This window comes from Colias philodice, chromosome 21 (assembly GCF_061535455.1).
Source record: "Colias philodice isolate Cphi_HAF_F1 chromosome 21, ilColPhil1 Martin Lab GWU primary, whole genome shotgun sequence".
Lineage (NCBI taxonomy): Eukaryota > Metazoa > Arthropoda > Insecta > Lepidoptera > Pieridae > Colias > Colias philodice.
The window spans coordinates 5756796-5780839 of NC_143106.1; the positions used below are offsets into that span (position 1 = coordinate 5756796).

At 32.5% G+C, this 24044-nt stretch overlaps 1 protein-coding gene across 1 annotated transcript; it reads right to left on the reverse strand.

Annotated features, from left to right (window-relative positions):
• Window positions 1–799: 799 nt before the first annotated feature.
• Window positions 800–23765, reverse strand: vib (phosphatidylinositol transfer protein vib). Its single transcript, XM_089708770.1, has 8 exons — window positions 23580–23765; window positions 23273–23303; window positions 19584–19695; window positions 15181–15332; window positions 13197–13274; window positions 4189–4419; window positions 3718–3776; window positions 800–3501 (listed from the first exon to the last, which is right to left on the reverse strand). Exons 1-8 carry the CDS (start codon window positions 23594–23596, stop codon window positions 3363–3365), a joined length of 819 nt encoding a protein of 272 aa, XP_089564896.1. The 5' UTR covers window positions 23597–23765; the 3' UTR covers window positions 800–3362.
• Between the last annotated feature and the right edge of the window lie 279 nt (window positions 23766–24044).

Genomic DNA, 24044 nt, shown 5'->3' on the forward strand with positions numbered 1-24044 from the left:
TCCAAAGTGTATCCGGTAAAAAACCGATAAACTTGCCACTCTGCGACGGTGGGCGAGGCTCTGGAGTTTTTTGCCTACTAGCTCATCGTCGTTTATTAGCCTCTTGGCACGCCTCTCTATCGCCTCAAGTGTCTCCAGCTGGTATTTGGCAGATCCATCCCAGAGGTGAGAGCAGTATTCCATGCACGAACGGACCTGTGCTTGATAGAGGTTGAGCAACTGTCCCGGGCTGAAATACTGCCTCACCTTTGCCAGTATACCAAGCTTTTTTGAGGCTACTTGGGCTTTTGATTCAATGTATGAACCAAAGTTGAGAGTAGGCGTTAAGGTGATACCAAGAAGCTCGAGGTGGTCAGTTATCGGTACAGATACACTTTGGAAGGACGGAGTTAGGTTGGATGGATATATTAAGAACAGCTTAGTTAGTTGGTATAAGTAGATCAAAATTATTTAAACGTAGAGGGTCTAACTACTACATAAAAAAACCAAACATATTACATTATTTATTCGATTGGCCTTCAAATACTCATAATAATACATTTTACAACAAATGTTAATTACCATAATAATACATTTATACTTCAATGCAGAATTTATCAAAATTCTTTCATCTAAACGTTTTAAAATTGACAATATTAGCTTTCTATGATCATACATTATAAGTATTGCTCTATGTGTGCCCATGCAATGGAATAAAATCATATTATGAACACATTATACAAAAATATATGAAGTGTATAGAGGAAAAAAATAAAAATTAATAATGAATTCATGAAAACCAAATAAAAAGAAACGCAAATCGGAAAATGTGTAAAAATTTATTGGTAACTGCAACAACTGTGACAGATTTAAATAATTAATAACAATGTTTAAATTGAGATGAAGGAAACATAAAATTTGTTTATTATTATGCATATCGTGAGCTGTGATAATTATCGAATGTGCAGCAAGCGAATTGTACTTGAGTTGAAGAAAATTAAGTACGCAAGAACAAATTTGCGTTCAGCCGGAGGCGAAAGCGGAGTAGCATTGGCTCTAGTAACTACCAATAAAAGACTACATTCAAATACATATCCTCACGCTGTATTTAATGTAAAACTTATTACAACTTAGATTATAAAAAAAATAATAAAAAGTAACGTGCAATATTAAGCAATAAAAAATCAGAGCTCTCGTGAACTTGTGTGACTTTAAATAACTTATATTGAATAGAACCATTGTAAAACTATCACAGCCCTAAGAGCTCTGAACCACTGTTAACTTGTTACTCATGTAACCTTCAAATGTAAGGAACATTAAAATTTCAAATCATAGTAAAACAATTTTAATACAAATTGCACATACTGTTTTCGTTACCGCTACGCGTTTCTACGTGTACACACATTATTGCATTTAATTGAGACCAAACTTCACAAACGAAATACTTGATTTTTTAAACATTTTTGGACATTTTTTGTTTAGTTACTTAGCAATGTATGCAACTATGAATGTTTCGTTTCAGGTGTCAATTATATTGTGTATGAAGCCGGGTCTCGTACAGAGAGCTATCGAACAGTAGAACAGCGAAACAATATATGCTCACAAAAATAATCAATCGGAATCTGGAATGTCACACATATTCAAAATACTGATTTGTTAAATAACAAACTTAATTATATAAATATACATCATGCGCCCGTTTCGAGGTCGATGCTAACCGTAGCCCGAGTTAGTAGTCCCAGAATTACCGTCAACCATTTATGTATTAAACCTTGCGACACCTCGTACGACAATAATTTCACATTTCCCATAATAATTTGCTACTGACAAAAAATATTGCACCGACATTTATATAAGTACCTTTAACATTTCTCGAGTCGGAACTGTGACTAATACGCAAAATTACTTTCGAATATCTATCGTATTATACACAACAGCCAAATGCCCGCCTATTCAGGAAGTTTATACATAGAAGTATTTATTACATAAACAGCGAAATATTTAAAATCTGACCTAAATGCCGCTTATATACTCTCACAAAATCTCGTTGCTAATAAGTATTTCTCCAAAAAATGTAACTCGAATAGTTTTATTTCGGTAACGTCGACACTACCTATAACCACTGACTACATTGACTTATTTATTCAATTAAATAGTATCTATACCACATTTCAATGAAATTATTCCGCTAAATGGTAATGTATGCCCAAGATTCAGTGAGATTGTTCATATTGGGTTATTTTCGACTATTGTCAGATTCATACATAACATTTGTATGAATATCGTAGCAACGGGACGTATAGATATTACATAAAATATATTTAAGTGAAACAATTAATATTATGTAATATTTTACTAAATAATTAATATGTCATAATAAATAATTAGCTAAAGACTGCCAGCAGTCGTTTCATTACAATTAATACAATCTCACTCGAGACTTGGGCATTGTGCGAGCGCGGGAAATATTGAGCGCGAAGTATTGACAAGCCAACATCAGTGTTGCATTATATTATATGTAAGTAATTTTATTATTTTTATAATTTCAATTCTAGACAGCTGATGAAAAAAATTGCTATTATATTTAAATTAATTGTGATAAAATATTTTTCATGCGCTCAATGTTTCTTCACGCATGTGAATACAGCACATAAGTGAATACACGGAGTCCAGACTTTGCGCGTTTTCTCTTACGCAACACCAATCACAACTCTCATCACCGATGCGAGCTTATGTCAGACCATTCAAAATTAAAAATCTTGTTTTGTGAACATAAAACATAAACATTGTAATGAAATTTTTTTATTTTTAAGTTTATCAATTATTTCTGACAACTATTTATTCAAATTCAAAACAACATTTCGATAGTAAAAAAACAGACGTACACAAATCGATTTCAATAACTGACAAAACTGTTGCATACAGGACCCTCCTAATATTCACAAACGCGTGTACACCGCCACATTTGCCGTGAAGTTGCTGCGAGCACGACACACGCACGCTATACGCCACATTTGGTGTGAAGTTGCCGCGAGGACACGCGGAGACTTGGCCACGTTCGATATGAAGTTGCCGCGTATATGGTCCCGTCAAGAAGCTTATATCTAATACACTGGAGATTTCAGTATGAACAAGACTTGCAACAAGAAAATATGACCTTGAATGACGCCTGTATGTTTATTTATCCCTTTCTCACCTAACTTGGCAAGTGGGTGTGAAAGGGATAAAAAACATACAGGCGTCATTCAAGGCCATATTTTCTTGTTACAAGTTAATGTTCATACTGAAATCTCCAGTGTATTAGATATAAGCTTCTTGGGACCAGTGTGTGTCCAACTCGCAGCTAACTTCACAGCGAGAGATCCGTGGCACTTTTCGCGCGTTTACTCGTTGTCAGCGCGCATTCCGCGCACTTCGCCTTCGCGACGCAGTTTCTCCAATTCCTCTTTAGTGCGGTCTTCGATGGCGCGGATGTCCGCCATTGTCATGCCGTACCAGTCGTCCATGGAACAGAATACTTGTCTGTAACAAAATATTTCGATATGTTCAACTAAACGTTTAAATAAATTAAAATATTGCCAGAATCCATCTCACTGGGACCGGAAATTGCCATTTAAGAAAAATAAGAAGAATATTAAAACCAAGAATTGTATTATAGTAATAGAAAGTATGTATAACGTTTGTGTCCATGAGATAAAAGATAATCCATAAAATATTGGAAAATAATAACAAACTTACCTATGGAAGATAGTGAACAACCGTCGCTCCGACTTTTGAATCACATTTTCAACTTTGCTCTGAAATTAAATATAATAAAATTAATAAACGATTAAACTTCTCAATTTTATAAATTAAAAAAAGGTTACCTATACTCATGCATATTTAATTTACGTCATCTTAATTTTAATTTATTTATCTAAAATTTAATTTACGTCATGAAAACGTCATAGATTCATTTACATTATATTATGAAAATTAAATATAAACGAGAATTATGAGGAACAAGCTAACAATTTGTTTTCATCCTAGCTACTCTTTGTTCATATTTTTTTTCTTCATAAATTTACTGACCACTCTTTGAAGCATGACCGGCTTCACTCTCAAAAGAGTGGATTTGTAAAGAACCATGTGACACCGCCAGTGTTACTAGTGTCCATGGGCTATCTCTGCCATAAATCCCCATCCCACTATCCTATCCTTTACACACACCTGTAGTCCGAACCACTTGAACTCCGCAGTGACGAGCTTGTAGCACGTCATCACCGGCTTCACTTCGCCCTTCCAGTTGGGTCCGACCAGCGGCCCGCGGCCCGTCTTGCTCGATTTGAACTTGGTCGGGTCCGTCTCTGGCTTGTAGTCCGCCGGCGACATGGGATCGTTCGCGATGTCGATGTTCACAACTTCGCGCGTTTTTAGCTTCTCCGGCGGCAGTTCGTGTACCTGGAAGCGTGGAAGCAATATGTTATACTTCTGTAGAATAGAAGAATGTGTCAGGGATTTGAAAAACTTTTAAGTTCCATTGAGTATAGGGCACCAAAAGCGGGATACCCCGTATATTTATGCCGATCATTACAATGTACATTGTACTGCATTATGTACTTTTAAAGCGATATTGCTGTAAATGTATGTTAATAAATCTGAATTCATTAAATGTATTTATTATTCTTATAATATTATGTTTATTTATATAATCTGAACTTGGTTTTAAATTTTAATGTAAAAAAGAACGAATTTGTGCTTCTTACGTCGATTTCAAGGCCAGGGTAAAGTGTGTCTCATTGGTCAATGGAAATTTTATTTTAATATTAACAACCAGATTTAACGTGTCACCCTGATCGTATAGGTTAGTAAAAAATACATAATAAATTTTACGATGGCCATAACCTGCGTACTTATATGTTATTTTTATTCATGTAGGTATCTACGTAAGTCGGTTGTGAAAGAATATAAGATTTGATATTGAGTCATATTGTAAACGATTGGCTAATACTTTAAATCGCAAATGATTCATTCTAAATATAAAACTAAAAGATATTTTTTTATGTATTTAAAACAAAGTGATGTAACCTTCCTTGTTGTTAGTCTTGCGTTATGTCTCAGCGTCGTTCCAGACGAACGACAAGTTGCGAACGGCAGAGGCTACTTCAGCTTCAGCCTGTGTCAGGCTGACGGCTGCCGTCGACATAATATTAACTGCAGCCGCCGACGTGCCGTTGACATGTGGCGACGGCTGAAGTAGCCTCTGCCGTTCGCAACTTGCCGTTCGTCTGTTAGAACGCTTACTACCACGCTTACTACTTATCTAAGGAATTAGGAAAGTACGGTACTGTAAAATATACACTTGAGTTATTGTTACAATTTATAGTTTGAAAATGTGTTTGTTCAAGCATTCCGCATAAACTACTCGATTGGATTTGCCGTGCTTTTCGAAACGTAACGGTATTCAATGTTATTATTGCATATTGCGATTACATCTTATATGTTGCATTTAGCGATTGTTTTTAAAACTGAATTAAACCGAGCGGGTCGCAGCCTTGTGAACAAGTGTATGACGTCCATAGAAATCTAAATAACAAGACACATAGAAGTGCTATAATGTCATAATTCGTATGAAAACCGCTGTCGCCAAAATCAACACATTCAAACCGAAAGCTAAACAGTACACACAAGTAAACTATGCCTTTTATTGGACAGCTTGATTTTAGTGAAAACTAACTTATCTATTAAATTAAGCTTTTGAATATGTATCCTAACGCACGAATTTACGGTTTATTTTAGAATAACATCCCTAAGTATATGAGACTTTTTGCTCCAATACGAACAAACGTGATAATAAGAATGGTCGACTGTGTCATTCATTGTTATTTCGATTACTATGGTGACACTCGTAATACTTGTAAATATTCTATAATTTTAAGGAAAAACGGCATTATTTCTAAAAAAATATATTTTCCGATGAAATATTATTCCTTTATAAGTATAATTACAACTTGTGGAAGAATTTCCGCAATGGGAATTGCTGAAACACACCATGTATACACTCATACGTCTCCAGAGCAACTGAACAGTGACGAATGCACTGGTGATGTGCAAATCACCTGAGTGGCGACAAGGTCACGCACGCTTACGACTTCTAGTGTCTTGTTATTTAGATTTCTATGATGACGTCATAGTGTGAACAGTTGTCAGGTGTAATTGTATTTGTTATAATTAAAGACTTGTCGATCTAGATTGTATAAAATAAAGTACATATATTTAAAAATAGGTTAGGTATCTTAATTCCACGATTCTATGAAACACGCATAAGTATCTACGACTTTCCAAATTATTATTTTCCTGTTAAATTATTAATATCGTAACTAAACACAAATACAATGTTATTACCAGGTAAATGACTAACAAAAACTTCTTTTATAAAAATCGACAATTCAGATAATAATTTTCCTGTAATCTGTTCCAGTTAATACAATTCATACCACGCTTTTTCCACATGTATATTTTTGTAAACAAACAACTACCTACCTACAACATCAAGGTTACCTGCTATCATTTCACGTTTATATGTTCTTATCGCTGATTAATAGATTTAATATTACTTTATTATTTCCCATAGAAACAACGCGTGTTTAAAAGACATATATTCAGGTTCATTAAATGTTTGAATCACTGATAAATCGATAATAATAGATACATCGCTATGTAGATAAAGCCGTCCATTGTACATCTTTAGCATACTGTATAAGTGCTCTGTGTCTATGTATGTACATACAATAGAGAGTATTCATGTATCCAGTCTATACATTAACATTACATTATTTTACATAATATAGAGAGCGCATTTGTATTGTGTACGAAATTTTTGAGTTAATTTTAATCAGCTTACTGTGAAAAATTAAAATGTCTACAATTTTCTATTGATGCTAGAATAAGAATTTTTTCTCTCCTCATCCCTAAACAACGAATTATCTCCAGTAAGACTCCATTTACGCTATACGCAAAATGTTGTGATTGATTTACAATAACAACGCACAATTTTTACCTATACATATTGACAAAAACAAGTAAATACATACATATAAACATACATAACAGTTTACGGAAGCTAGACCTTCGCTCCCAAGATCCGACGACGCGTTTCAAGGCACTTAGCATCATTACTACCATTTACTGTGTTACGTAATTGATTTAATTACACCTTAAATGGTAAAATACTTTAGCACGCTATATTTCTGCTTCAGTACGACTATTTTATTTCTAGAGCGAGTTATAGATAACAATAGTCTAGTATAGAATTATTGTATTTAAATAATGTTAGTAGTATATTATTATTAAGTTTAGTACATATACAGTCTGTAATTCCTACAAAACACCATTCCATATTACGAGCCAATAGTTCAAAAATCAGCTTTCCATTAGACTTCAAAACACGTGTCGATAGTGGCGATAACGTGAAACAAATATATCATACTAAAACCATTTTTGACTTGCGTATGCTGTATTACAACTTATTTTATATTTATATTTAACAACTATCAGTTGATACTGAATAAATCATCTCCGTCTCATTGAGGTATTTAAGGCCACTTGACCTATGCATTTTTGGGTTAATTTGCTCTTAATGTTGTCAATTTTGTTCAATATGCCATATGATAGACCGCCTATCCACCAAGTTCAGTTATTTTCTTTTACTATATAATTTTGAACATAATATTTGTAGGAAATATTAACTAGAACTCATGAAAGTTTCCTGGCCTAGAATACTATTTGTCTTAATACAACCGGTTTATTTAACAATATGCGATTGAAAGATCTTCAAAAATGTTTAGATATGCAAGATTTTGAGTTACAGCTAGATGAAAAAGTAAATTAAATTTCCCCAAGCTTTGTAGAATTATAATAACAGCTTAACTCTGAAAATGTTTCTCTAGCAACTAGCAACTAGCAACGTAAAAACAAAATATTCATATATTTGTCATAATATGACCTCCGTAATTCAAATATTAAGGTAAGAAAAGACGACGTCAGTCCAAAATTCAAATTTTAATTTCAAAGATTTATATTATTAAGTTAGTAAAGTAGCTAAGCAATAATTTTCTTTGTGTAATAATTATCATGAATAGCGTAATAAACATCGTTTATTAGCATAGTTTTTATTGGAAACTTTATCATTTTCGTCAGCATACATTATAGATTTATGTATTTATTAAAATTATTATCACATATTATAAAATTAGGTGCTGTTTGATGCCATTTGTGTAAGGTGTCTAAATATATTATTTTAGCATCCATATGAAGAACATACAAAAATTACAATCAGATAGCGTTGGATGCAATTTATTTATTTTAAATTTGATTATTATATATTTAAGGATTTCCGTAATCTGCGTATCCCAAGGTACAGTACGATTCACGAAAGATAACCACAAATGGCGGCCGTCTGCGCACGTACACTCATAAGAAGAAAAGATTTTTTGGTTTGACATATCACATAACCAGCGTATACAACATTACACAAATTATTTAACCAGCATTAAAATATTATTTTGTCTTAAGTCTTTTCTTCATGAGTGTACGTGCGCAGACGGCCGCCATTTGTGGTCATCTTTAATCGTACTGTACATCAGGTAATTTTAAAACGTACGTACGATTATGTACCTAGTCAGTATTTGTTACTACAATAAGAGCGAGCGCGCACGAGCAACTTTGTCTCCGCAACTGTTTTGTCTCTCCCATCAATTTGTATGGGGAGTTGCGTCGCTACGTGCGCGCACTTTCATACTAGCCCATAGGTGGGAGAGACAAAATAGTTGCGGAGACAAAATAGTTGCGGAGACAAAATAGTTGCGGAGACAAAGTTGCTCGTGCGCGCTAGCTCTAAGTGTGCGTCCACACCAGAGGCGGCTCGTGACAAAATTTTATGGGTGTTCACTTGAAATAAAACACTGAAACTTTATCAAAAAAATTACTTATAAAGGAAATACATACGTCTTTCTTTTTGGTGTGCAAAAATATCTATAACTTAAAGCGACAAGACATTCGTAAATGTCTGTTGTTGCTTTCATCACAACCACACAACCACGGTGTTTTCACATAATATTGTTCGGATTTAATCACACGCGTACATATGTTTTCGTTTTTGTCGTACATTTTTGCGTAAGGTCAAGTTCAGGCCGTGGCAGTCCCTTAGCTTTCAATTCAAGCCGAATTTGTAACGTTTTAACACACTTTTTACTGAACGCCACATTATAATTGTTCATTTTCACACCCACAAGTAATACTGATAACTACAGACTATTTCAACACGTAGGTATCTTATGATTTTAATTAGAAAATTCCCGAATTTGCATTCGCGCGCGTGCATTGAAGTTGACTCGAGAGTCGAGTGTTTGTTTATAATATAGAGAGTGGCAACATCGCGCGCAATCGCTGTCCTGTGTACGGGCGCCCAGGCGCGGCGGTAAAAACGAACCGGCAACGTTTGCGGGAGCGGCCGCGGCGCTCCGAATTTTGCTATTTTTCCATAGAAAATCTTCTGTTTCACGCGCGCAGGGCACTGGCAAACCCTCTCTTTCACTCCTATTGGATTTCGTATTAGGAAATGTACTAAATATTTTTTCATTGGAGCGCAATCGTGAGCGCTCCGCTTCGCGCGTTACTGTATAATACAGTATTATTCAGGTGTATGGAATGATGGAATGATGGATATATTCATTGGTATTGACAGTAGTTTTTTACGATTACGATTGATTTTAAATAGTAATAATTAATATTAATAATAAAATTAAGGAGTATGATTTTATTATAATTATTTATGGGAGTTCACTGCACCAGCGCTCCTTAGGGCGAGCCGCCTCTGGTCCACACTGAATGCGCGGTGGCGGCGGCCTAGGCGGGCGCGACGAGCGGGCGCTCGCGGTGGCCACACCGACGCGCGAGCTCAAGTAGCGGTTCGACGTTTTTCGGGTGTTGCAAACTTTGGACGATTTGCTATTTTTACTGGACAGTCCGATTTTGAGATGAGATCATTATAGAAGTTGTACACGAAATAAATAAAACAGAGGAATAACGGGTGAATCTTATATGAAGAATTGAGATTATACCCTACAAAATCACTGTGGTGTATATAAGTATTTTAGATTGAATCGCACTTATAAATAAAGAAGTTTCACTTCAACAATTAAGTATTTACCGCTATTTTACGAAAAACAATAAGTGTGCGTCCACAATGAATGCGCGGTGGCGGCGGCCTAGGCGGGCGCGACGAGCGGGCGCTTCGGTGGCCACACCGACGCGCGAGCTCAAGTAGCGGTTCGACGTTTTTCGGGTGTTGCAAACTTTGGACCATTTGCTATTTTTACTGGACAGTCCGATTTTGAGATGAGATCATTATAGAAGTTGTACACGAAATAAATAAAACAGAGGAATAACGGGTGAATCTTATATGAAGAATTGAGATTATACCCTACAAAATTACTGTGGTGTATATATAAGTGTTTTAGATTGAATCGCACTTATAAATAAAGAAGTTTCACTTCAACAATTTATTTACCGCTATTTTACGAAAAACAATTGTAGTAACAACGCAATTGTAGTAACAAAGCAAACAATAGATACAAAACTAGGTTACACGTGTTATATAGTTAATATTATTATAATTAGTACATAAAGCTACATTTAAGCACTAGGTACATCTCACAATAAAGGATATAATATAAGAAGTCGAGCGACAAGACCGAACTGGTTTGATACCCCCGCCGTCCGCGCATTGGGTCGCTTGCTGACTAGGCCCGTAGTGTGGCCAGAACGCGCGGATAGGAGAGTTTGAAAACTACGCGCGCTGGCTCGCTCATTACCGTCGCACTAGGCTTCCGCCATAGTCATTTCAATGTGGACGCAAAGGCGCGTTTCATACGTTTGATATTTCGCGCCCGCCGTCGCAACCGCGCTAGGCTCGCAGTGTGGACCTGCACTAAGTATGATTAAAAAAATGAACTAGCAAAAATATTTCTCATATTTATTTTAAGCGTTAAATTCAAAGGTTTTATTTATTACCTGATGTACGTTTTAACCTAAGGTACATCAGATAATTAAATTAAACGTGATGTGTTTATTATTGTTGTTTTGATCAACAATCATGTAAAAAATGTTAAGTTTTATTCAATATACGACAGAGATGTTATCACCCGCGCGTTTCGTACACTACACCGTATCAAAGGTTTTTTTATGTAATCATTCAGTAATGATACGCGTTATCATCTGATCATAGATGCCTTTTGACCTTGTGTACAGATGACGAAGAAACAAAAAATCCACAATAAATCCCTTCATTCACTAATGGAATATAAAAAAAATATAATGTTTTAAGCTCCATTATTAACCAAAAACTAGCACTGGCTTCTTCATAGCTTCTTATATCACGGATCATCTCGGTCAAAGCCAGGGCAATCAGCTTTTTAATAGTGCAAATAAACTCGGAAACCTCTCTTGAAAATCATTGAACTGCTATTGAAAGCTCATGAAAAAAAGAGCGTGTATGCCGAGCACGTGTTAGAAGTGAAACTTCTTTAGCAAGATTCAAAGATACCAAAATTTTCGCCTTACTCCATGACGTCACGGTATTGCCATGACGCAATCTTGAAATTTTACTCTCAACGCACCCAAAGAAGTTTCACTTCAAAAAAATATTTAAATGTCAGTTTTAAATCTTTTTTAAAATCCGTTAAAAATCTTTCATTTCTAAATGTCAGTTTATAAATAACCTACAAATAAAAATAGCCATAAACTTTTTCACGGGCAAGAATCGTGGGTCGACGATTAGCCGAAGTTTTAACAGTAACACTGCATGCTTTCACACGAAATGGGTCAAGCTTCCGCCCCAAGATTTTATAAAAGATTTAGGCTGCCTGTCCACCGGAGCGGAGCGAGGCAGCGGAGCGGAGAAACGGAGAAATATTAACCAATAGGACTGCACAAAATCTCCGCACCTCTGATTTTGTGCAGTCCTATTGGTTAATATTTCTCCGTTTCTCCGCGCCGCTGCCTCGCTCCGCTCCGGTGGACAGGCAGCCTTAACTGCTGGTTTAAAAGGGACCATGGTTACATTATTGTGTTTTGTTAAACTGTAGGAATTCCGGATTTATTTTCATCGACTGTTCCAGTTTTATTTAAAACTAGTATTCGTTTGACCCGCGTGGCTCCGCTACTGTTGGTCTTAGCGTAATGATATATGTATGTATAGCCTATAGCCTTCCTCGATAAATGGGCTATCTAACACCGAAATAATTTTTCAAGGTTCCTGAGTTTAGCGCGTTCAAACAAACAAACTCTTTAGCTTTATAATACATATATTAGTATAGATTGTCAATCTACAGTAAAGATATCAATATGACGATTGCATTAACTTTAAAAACTCGTTGCCTATGACATTATGAAGAAATACAGACATATACTATCATATACCTAGTAACCATGATAGTATATACATATTATATACATATTATCTTTCTAATACAAATGTAAATAAGAACAAACGTTTTTTCATTATCCTTTATTACATTTACAATTCGTAATATCCCAAAAGATTGTCTTCCCACAATATTTTCCTTTCCAATCAGATATCTCATATCACGGTAAACCGGTCCTTGTTAAATCCTTTCGCTACTTTCCTCTTTTACTTAATTAAAATTAAGAATACAATCAACTTTTCCTTAATTTCAACGAAAACCTTGAAACGGAACAGTAATTATGTTTCTTATCAAATATTTTTATCGTGTACATAATAATTAATATTATTAAATTATCTTTACGACTACCTAGACGTTGAGTAGGTACCTAGTGTATGAAAAACTAATTAACATATAATTTTCTTTTTCCAGATTTGGTTTGTAGATTCAATTTTAAATTTATAACCTTGTGAATAAATTATAAAGGAGCCTCGGTAATTTTTAATGTCACTTTAAAATTAGTCATTTTGTATTAATAAAATTGCCGTTTTATAAAATTATTATTTTATTTCTGCCCTTGATTTTTTTAATGAGAAATACATTTTTAATTTAGAGGTTTCACTTTACCATTTTGTTGTTAAAATATTTTAGTAAAGTATAAAAATACCAACTTAATGATAGGTGTAAATTGTAATACCTATCATTATGAAAATGAAAAGACTTAAAATCAAATTACAAAAAGAAGTTGTAACACATATTATATTATGTACTTACATTGTATTGGTCACCGGCGTCAGGTAAATGCAGGGATTCTATGCAGATTACGAAGTTCTCCTTCATGTATCCGGGATTCTGAAAATAATTTCATTATATTATTCTGGAAGCGAAAGCACTCCCACTTCATTGAAAATTCAAAGGCTCGAGTTCTCTCGTAAAAGAAATATCTATCAATCGAAATCTTTCTATTTTTATACATCATTCAAATCACGTATCTATTCGTAACAGCGAGCGATAATATCGTAATAAAAACTGCCTTATTCTTGAACTAAAATGTTGAAGATACAACTACACTTAAACCTTCATAAAAAGCATGTACCTAAGTACAGTAAAAAAATTTACTGACAATAATGATGATGCAAATGCTACACATACACGTACACCTAATTAAGTGGTATCTACATATTCGAAATTTATATATTAATACGAATATGTTGTAAGAACAAGGTAGCCTATCAACATCTTTACTACCTATCTCAAAAGCACAATTCAATTGAGTTTAGAAACGTGCAGTACATACTAAATATTTCATATACGTATGGAATGGAAAAATCTCTACCCAAAGACATTCAATTTCATTCTATACCCAGAGGGCCAGAAGAGTTGAAGACACGTGCAAAGAATCATAGTACTCTCTCGTTCTAGAGCGAAATCTATTCTTATTATTGAAAAAATATTGAACACATTATAATATGTATGTATTAAAAACACCTATAAAAATGAAATTCATACTATACTTAAGTATAATCCACTCATGACTATTTCAAAACATCATTATTTTTCAAAAATTTAAATTTTATTATATTTAGAAATATAATATTTAATAAAATATAAAATGAGCTATCTTTTCGCATTGATCTTATCGTATATCGTAGTAGTACAAACGTGACTTAACAAAATTGTATATTTATTTGTATTACGAAAATAACGATATAAAAAGTTGCGTATACATAACTTTTTATAACATTATAAGATGTCAAGATTATAATTAAATTAATGGCATATTTATTTTTAACATCTGACTACTAAAACGTGTCCAGAACTATTAAAACGCCAAAAGTACAAAGAAATAGTCGACATAGATCAGACATAGTTGTTTTATTTACACTCGACATGTACATACGGCTTTATACGACACGCGATGCGAATAATTGGCCCAAAATTGCAATATACACATTACACATGCCTATAGTACACAATATTATATAGCACAAATTGCAAACAGAAGGCATAGATAGGGCTGCGGACACTATAATAAATCAAAACTGACTTATTTATAAAAATTAAAAACATTAATGATACTGATTAAGGAATCGATTTTGGAATGTTTATAGTTATGATATAATAAAGAAATTTCTACTAGCAGTTTTCATAAATTAATTTCGTCTGTTTGCATATTATCCATACTAATATTATAAATGCGAAAGTAACTCTGTCTGTCTGTCTGTTACTCAATCACGCCTTAACTACTGAACCAATTTGCATGAAATTTGGTATAGAGATATTTTGATACCCGAGAAAGGACATAGGATAGGTTTTATCCTGGAAATCCTACGGGAACGGGTTTTTCCTTGAAAACGCGGGCGAAGCCGCGGGCAGAAAGCTAGTATTTAATATAAATGTCCTATTGGTGTGGAGAACAATGAATAAACGGGAAAGCAAGGAATGGCAGCCCTAATTATTATAACTGGATCGTAATTTGAATCAGTATATTATAAGCTAGACGAAAAATAAATTGCGACTATCTGCTATTGAAATATAATTATTATATTGTTCACAACAAGTGGTCTACATAGGAAATAACTATAATATATATAAATATAAATAACTAGCTAGAATTGACAATTGACATCATCATCATCATTACTATAAGCCCTCATAATATGTCTTACTGCTCCTATGAGGGTATTGACGTTAAAACCTAATAAACCGTAACTGCCGTAACCTAGAAAACAATGAGCAAATTCGTATAAAAACTTACCGTAAGAACAGTTCGGCAGTATGGGTAGGCGTTCCATGCTTCTTCGTGCACCTCCAGAGATCCCTTGGGCGCAAGTAGCCTGATGAATGCGGGCACCTTTGACGCCAAATGGTAGATCTTATACGTGTATTGCCCAGATGAATATTTCCCCCCTAAAACATCGATTATTTTAGAGTCATCGTGCTGAATATTTATCAGTTAGATTATGTTAGGCAGTTATATTTCGAAGAATGTAATTATAAATGAAAACGATCAATATTTCAGTTGAACTAACGACGATCGTCAATAGTTCAACTGAAATATTCATCAATACTTTTAATGAAATGGGATCAGGGATAGTGATAACTAAAATTATGCGGCTTTTGTAGACACAACTTCCGGATTTAAAATCATTATCATAAAAATACTGTTTGAGTATTGAGATGAGTCATTGATAATTGAACTCGATAAGATTTTTCATGTAGTATTTTGGTCTTTTATGTTTTAATGTTAAAGAACAAAAAAAAACAAATCCAAATAGAATTTGCAATAGATATTGCAAGAAATTGGTACATAGTATCATTATTTTTGTTCCTTAATTTCGGAGAGAATTTAAAAATAAACCTCTTTTTGAGAATTTTGTAACAACCTTGTCGAATTGCTCAACAAAAAAATTCGCGAGGTATACAAGACGAATACAGAATCATTATGACAATGTTGTAGAATTTAGGATCGATCCCTGAATCGCACTATATTCTCAATTAAATTCAACCGTTTAATATTTTATAATACCTAGGGGCTAGGTTTTTTTTATAATCCAAATTTAAAACTAGACGCACGACTTACAGAGTAGCTACCTAGTAGTAGTCAAAACACAAATTCATTAATTGTGTACATGTAATACAGATGAAAATATAATGTAGAACAGTACAAAGACAATCGCAAGGAAGTAATAAAGGGTTTTAGCCACACCTATCCAAACATAGCCGCACTTGTGTAAATTGGTACTTGACGTCACTGGCGTAATCTTGCTAAAAATTGATTTAGCGAACAATTCTTGTATTCCACAATTTGCAGATTACAATTTTGCAACAGAATTTTAATCGTTTACTAACATGTTTTAATCTCATTCGTAATATTATTATTCCTAATTTACAGAAATTAAGAAATACTTATATTAATTCATAATATACTCTGTACAGTCTATAAAACGTTAGTGATAAAAATACGATAATAACAGCTAATGCTATAATATAGATACTAACTTGCATATTATGCAAGTTAGTATCTATATTCTACATTAATAAAATACTGGTATATTAACTGGATATTTACTACTGCAATAAATAACTATTCATTGAGATATTGTGTAACTGTAAATTATTATTTCTCAAATTCACATATATATTTTTGAAACAATCACATAACCAGACCACATACTATGATGATAATAATATAGTTAAAATTTTGAATTAAATTGAAACGTAGATACAGGGCACAGGCTACATATTGTATTGTTCTATACAAGGTCTGTTTAGATATCAATGTAATGCCTAAAATAAAATCTATTGTAATTTTTAAAACAACAGTGATTTGACCTTAGAATATGTACAATATTTTTATTAAAAAAAAATTGTTTATTAGGGTGTAACTCATTTTGATATAATGTAACCGGCGGACAATAAAAACGATTAGGAAGTAATTTTTTTTACGTACCTACCTATTTTGTTAGCTTAACAGTAATTCCTGATATTGTATAGGGACTAGTTATAAGATATATTCGACTGAGTTAATTAATTATTAAATTGCTATTTAAAGTACATACATATCACAGCTAAATCTATTTTAAATTATGATTTCCTTTAAACCAATTTGTCCTACATCGCAAAGTACTATATAGTTTTGATAAACTAAAATAAACTCAAATTACTGAAAATACGATACCCAGATAATACAAAACGTATGCTACTATAACACTACGTACAATTAACTCAATGTTCGCTTATTTACCGTCGTCGAGACAAGGGGGACAAGTAGTGCATTCCGAAAAGCTCGCGTGGCCATCGTACATCTTAGAACTTGCAGCTCTATTACTGTTGTTCGCTAGAAAATTCGCTATTTTAGTTTTAAATTCGATACAATTTCATTCCGATGCTGCAATCCCATTAAGATATCAAATCCCATCAACAACTAATAGGTGTGCAATGTGCATACTGCAGGCATTTATAGCCATAAGCCATTACATAAGGCTACACGACTGTTTCTTACCTCGATAAAAAATTATGTAAAGTATTTTCTCATTCACTCAATGAATGAATGAATTGGTACACAATTTATAGACTATTATTAAATTGTGCAGAAGGATCTATAGAGCGTTTATCGTTTTTATGCTAGCTAGTACCATTGTAGAGTAATTTAATTATTCAAATGATATTACGCCCATTGTCAGCATAAAAATGTACTTATGTATGAATCCGAATGTTTGTATGGATGTAAAGACGAATGTTTATTATTCACGCTATAACTATCTACTTTTATTTTAACAAACTTTACGGAATAAGCTCATAAGACATGTTATGGCAATGACTATGACACAGGCAGTTAAACGTATTTATTTAGAGCAAACTTAAAATGCATTGAAATAAAATATTATAATGAATACATAAAATTAATATAGGATGTAGGTATAAATTACTATCACCGATATGATATCTTAATATATAACTTCGCTATAAATGAAAAACATATTAACAAAATAATTTGGAAAATCCAAAAGTGCACGCCTCATAATTTTTTTTTAATAAATATTTATTAATTATTATTTTTGTTTATTTAATAACAATTAAACCACATCGAATCAGACCCTGAAAAATGAAAGGGTTCTATTCCTGAGCATACTCAAGCGTAAGAGAAAAAAAAAGACTCGATTAGTAAAGTATTTCGGTCGCTATCGTGTTAACAAGAAAAAGGATCCGCACATACAGACACACGGACGTCCAAGACAGAACTTTTTTAAACTTTTTTTTAACTAGTTTAAATAACAAAAATGACATCAAAAATATCATGAACGTTAAAAATAGTGTTTTTTCTTAATATGTGTGTGTATGTATTATCTTACAAGTGCAATGTATGATACATAAAGACATTTTAAGTTTGAAAAATCAGATGTTTTGCGCGAAGTGACAGTAGTACCCACCTCAACGCTTCGCTTATGAGGCGTGCAATATATAAAAGGGTTTTAAAAATGTGAGACATTCCAACATTTGTGAATGATTTCAATGCTTATAGCCATAAATTTTCATCTCATTCAGGCTATAACATTATGCTTATGCCCGTATTAACATTCCTTTTATATTTTTAAACCTTACTCCTACTCACAAAAGATGCAATATACATGAATAGCATCAATCAACGAAATAGTTATTATTATTAAAAGCCTTTTAATTGCCGAATCTAGTAGTTTAGTATGAAAAGAACCTTAGTTTTAATTTAATTCGTGGTCTCTATCTCAAAGCATATTTCATCCTGCACATTCAGTCACTATTTAAACAGCTGTATGTGGAACAGTTAAATCGACACAAAAACAATCCATACTAATATCATAAATGCGAAAGTAACTCTGTCTGTCTGTCTGTTACTCAATCACGCCTAAACTACTGAACCAATTTCCATGAAATTTGGTATAGAGATATTTTGATACCCGAGAAAGGACATAGGCTACTTTTTATAGGATAGGTTTTATCCCGGAAATTCCACGGGAACGGGAACGATGCGGGTTTTTCTTTGACTGCGCGGGCGAAGCTGCGGGTGGAAAGCTAGTATGAAATATAATATCGAAATAAGTGCTGTTTAATCGGTGTAATAAGTATGTATATTTTACGAACTGTATTGAAAAGTGTAAAATATATTTATATACATTTGTTTAGCACAATTTAGCTTTAAAATGCATTAATAATTACAGAGCGTTGGATAAGTAAATATAAGTCGATAAAGATATGCGATAAGATTATACGTTTTCACATGTCTTATCGATTTTAATCAAAATATAAATGGTCTGAACTGATAAATTGTTTGTAATTTTAAATGGTGTGCTTTATATTTTGAACTAAAGCATTGATATGATACATTGTGATAATGCTTTAGCTGCAGCTGATACACGCACAGGAAAGTGTACTCAAGTGACTTACACCGGAATGAAACCTACGATTATTATACAAAATGTATATGTACCTACTTTCATGGTTATTTTAAGCTGAAAAATTAGAACTGTGTAATGCGGAAACCTATAGGTTGTAAGAAATTTTTCATTGGTAGCAGGTTTATTTTTCACAATTCCATATTATGAAACGAGGATAGGATCTATTATAAAATTTACAAAATTATATATGAAGTACTAATTATAATAATGATTTGTGTTGTCTTACCGAGAAGAGGGTAGTCCTTGAATGGTTCATTCTTTATAACTTCTATTCCTTCGCCGCCGCCGGTTTCATTTTTGGACACCTCCGCCACGCAGTACAACTGTGCGACTTGATACTACGAAAAATATACAATTATAAAGAAAAGTACTTTACAAAAATACACTTTGGGATGCTCGGGATTTATCGATCTTCAGGACATTTCGATCAAATGACATATAACTACTTATAATAATTGTTTTCTACATAATATGGCAAAAAATCTGTATAATGTATCTTTCGAACAGTAATTAAGTAACAACGTACAGGACAAGAGAGACTTGGTAAAAGGTAGGTACTTTGCGTTTCTTTTCAATGGGAAACCGATCCAGGCAATCAAATTAATGGTTTAATTTATATAAAAAGCTGTTTTTCGATATTCTAGGTTTATAAATAAAGCTTGTGAATGAAACACTGTTCGTTTTCGTAACATTGGTATATACATATTTTTATGTTATCTATTGCAATTAGTTTGCCTTATCTATTAAATAGCCACAAATCCAAGTTATGACTACTATACATTATATACATTGTTTTAAAAAAAGTTATCTCTGTTGATTTTGATAAGGGATCATATAATAAATAAGTAGATTCAACAATAGACACTTTATCAATAAAACTAAAATTGAATTGTAAACAAAATTGAAAATTTAAGAATACAATATTACAGTTATAACATACTCATATTATAAGTAAGTACGTTGTCGTACAGTGTACGACGTTCACGAACAAGGTTTTTGAGAATGACGCAATAGAGTCAAGCATATCATTTAAAAAAAGTATGACTTAGCATATTATATCTGTATAACAAGTTTTTTTTTCACATAAACTAACTATGTATTATTATTATATATTAATAAAGAGGATCAAGTTATTCACAAAGCACTAGTATGAAACAGGTAAAGAGCGTTGTATTGTAAAGTTATAGGGTAGTGAGTGAAGCATTTAAAGTTGCCATAAATAAATAAATATTTCAGGACGATTTTCGCACACGGCACGATCTTATCCTATACTAAGCTTTAAGTCATGGAAACCAAATTAAAAAAAAATACTTAAATAGATAAAATATTAACACCCAGACACAGAGTAAACATTTATGTTTATCACACAAATATTTAACCTGGGTGGGAATCGAACCCACCACCTCTGGCTTGGAAGGCAGTGTGACAAATAAAGCCAATCGGTCAGTTATATAATTAACGGTGCACAAAATATGGCCTACATGCCTACCTACATCACATAACATTCGCGGAGATAAGACCTTGACCGACTGATGCGGCGGCCGCTAGCTCGTTGGCTAACACAACTCGACTTTTTGTCAATGGCCTGTCTATTCTCAAGGACCTTCGTGAAGCTTTGTGTTTGTTTAACAAGAATATTGCTTCCAAGGATGTTAAGATTAAAAAAACTTAGATTAAAAATATCGTTTAAAAAAACGACATTAAGTACTATCTTTACTATAATAATAAATAAAAATTAATGTATGCGTGTGTCAAATGTGTGTATTTTTTTTTTTGTTAATATCATATGTACACAGTACAACGTACCTACTAATAAGTATATATTTTTTTGGATTCTGCACTCCTTTTCTATATACATACATAGTATAATTTAGAAGAATGCGAAATTTTCTTAAAAAGGCGTACAAAATTTCTGGTTCATGTTACAATATTAAAATATTATTGTAGATTTAGTTTTTATTCTCACTGTTTACAGACTCAACATTGACGAAATGCAAAAGTATTAAAAGGATTTTAATGTAACATTATAATGCTAATGGAAGAGATAATAAGTTACAACAATAAAACACTGGCTGCATTCCCTTATATGGTATTCAATAGATCTATCCCATATTGCTCTCTGTATCACTAATTTTCCTTATCAAAGCATAAAAGAAAAATCTCATCTTTCCACCCCCCGAGTGCCAGAGCTCTCTCATTATATTTTATTTGTTCCTTAATTAAGGGAGCAAAAATAATGCATTAGTAAAGGTGTATTTTTATTGTAGGTAAAAATAATAATAAATATAATTACTTATGTTCTATTATAATCACAACACGGTTATTAATTTATGGTGATATTTCTTCACTAATCAATACATTCGATTTTATTTATCAGCTTTCGATTTTTAGAATAACATCCCTAGTATTAAAAAAGAAATTGTTTAATAATGCAACATTGTAACAACATGCCATTCTTTAGATCAGAAATTATTTATTATGTTTAGAATGGTTTATTAGTGGAAGCAAATTGACAAATTACTTATATATTAGTCATTTTGAATACATGTAATGTGCAGTTCTAACAAAAAGAAATAATTTGGAAAATCCAAAAGTGCACGCCTCATAATTTTTTTTTAATAAATATTTATTAATTATTATTTTTGTTTATTTAATAACAATTAAACCACATCGAATCAGACCCTGAAAAATGAAAGGGTTCTATTCCTGAGCATACTCAAGCATAAGAGAAAAAAAAAAGACTCGATTAGTAAAGTATTTCGGTCGCTATCGTGTTAACAAGAAAAAGGATCCGCACATACAGACACACGGACGTCCAAGACAGAACTTTTTTAAACTGTTTTTTTACTAGTTTAAATAACAAAAATGACATCAAAAATATCATGAACGTTAAAAATAGTGTTTTTTCTTAATATGTGTGTGTATGTATTATCTTACAAGTGCAATGTATGATACATAAAGACATTTTAAGTTTGAAAAATCAGATGTTTTGCGCGAAGTGACAGTAGTACCCACCTCAACGCTTCGCTTATGAGGCGTGCAAAATATATTATTTTATGCATGCCGTTACAAGATTACGTGGTTGAACTTTTATTAAGTGTCAAATGTTACCTATTTAAATGACTATAATACATAAATATTAAATAATAATGTACCCTTCATCTATATGTATAAAAAATAACCGTTTTCTTTGGTCTTCTAAATAATTCTTTTTTTATAATATTCTTTGAAGTACGAGGATGGTTCTTATGTAGAGAAAACGTAAATAGGTATGTGTGTGTGCGTGTGGTGCTTTTCTAAATAAGTATTTGATTTATGAAATATTATTTTTATGGTTATTAATTATTATTATTATAAGTGTATAATAATTTAATTGTTAAGTTTAAAGTGCTCTACTATGTGTTTAACAGTCAGTTATGAAAGTTGTATGAGAATAAATAATTATTACCAGTTTCACATAAGATAAAAAGCAATGTATAGTAATCAAAAGCAGTACTTATTATTAAAATGCACCAATATGCATTAACTTTAATATAATATTTTATCCATATAGGTAAATAATTACTTTATCTCAACAGCATATTTTTTATTTATACCTATCATTATATTCGTAAAGAGCATATAAATTAATTTCATTTGAATTGGTCCAAAAGATAAGTTTTCATAATTTGGGTAAACAATTTGGTAGGTCTCAATGAATAGGTATATATTTTGTAATTTTTAAAAATCTAATTCCTTATTTCTAAATAACATATTGAAATAATGAATGAATTTGGTATTTTCAATCGATTTCATTGATAAATCGTTGTTAGAACTCGTATGTTAGTTGTATAATGTTTCATGTAAAAAAATATTAGGGAAGTCATAGTTAAGTACCATTAAACTATTAAATATCTCAAATTAAGAAAGGCTTACCTCTTCAACTGTTAATGGGAGGGTAACACGACTGAAAAAGAAAAAATATTTCAATATAATAAACAGACGTAAATATAAAATCAAGCTCCGCGACTAAGATACATAATTATATTTAAATTAAAATACATTTATATTTGTTACCAATTTGATTTATTAACCGGACATTGGTTGTACTTTGATAAACATTTTATGAAAAAAACCGCTTACGAAAGCAACGCTCTACTACACTACTACAGATTTTTGCTGACTGTTAAAAAATCGATTTATTTTCGCAATTACAGAATATATAACCTTTAACAATACTCACTATTCTTTGATAAGCATCTTGATACTGTACTTTTTCACTTATATGCACATTAGATTACTCACTACAACCTTAGAATAAACTTATCACAGTTCAACACTTGAGCGTTGGCCCTATTTATATGATTTTTGTAAATTTATGAATCTTTGACCATTCAATGACTGAATATGACAAGGCGCATGCTTCACTTCATGGTACAGCGGATATTGCGTCAACAATTAGGCTGCGTTCAAAATATATATTTTCGTCGTAAGTTTTATCATGGAGATAATATTATGTATTTATTTATCCTGTCTTTATTTTTAATTTAAGTGTGCCTATTTTATAATAAACATAACAAATTTTGGCATAATGGAAAATGAACACTGATTCGCTGAATGTATCTGTATCTTGCTTCTAGAACTATCAACTAGAGCGACACTAGGCAGCAGGCACTTGTCATTTGTCAAATAGAATGTTGCGCTACTC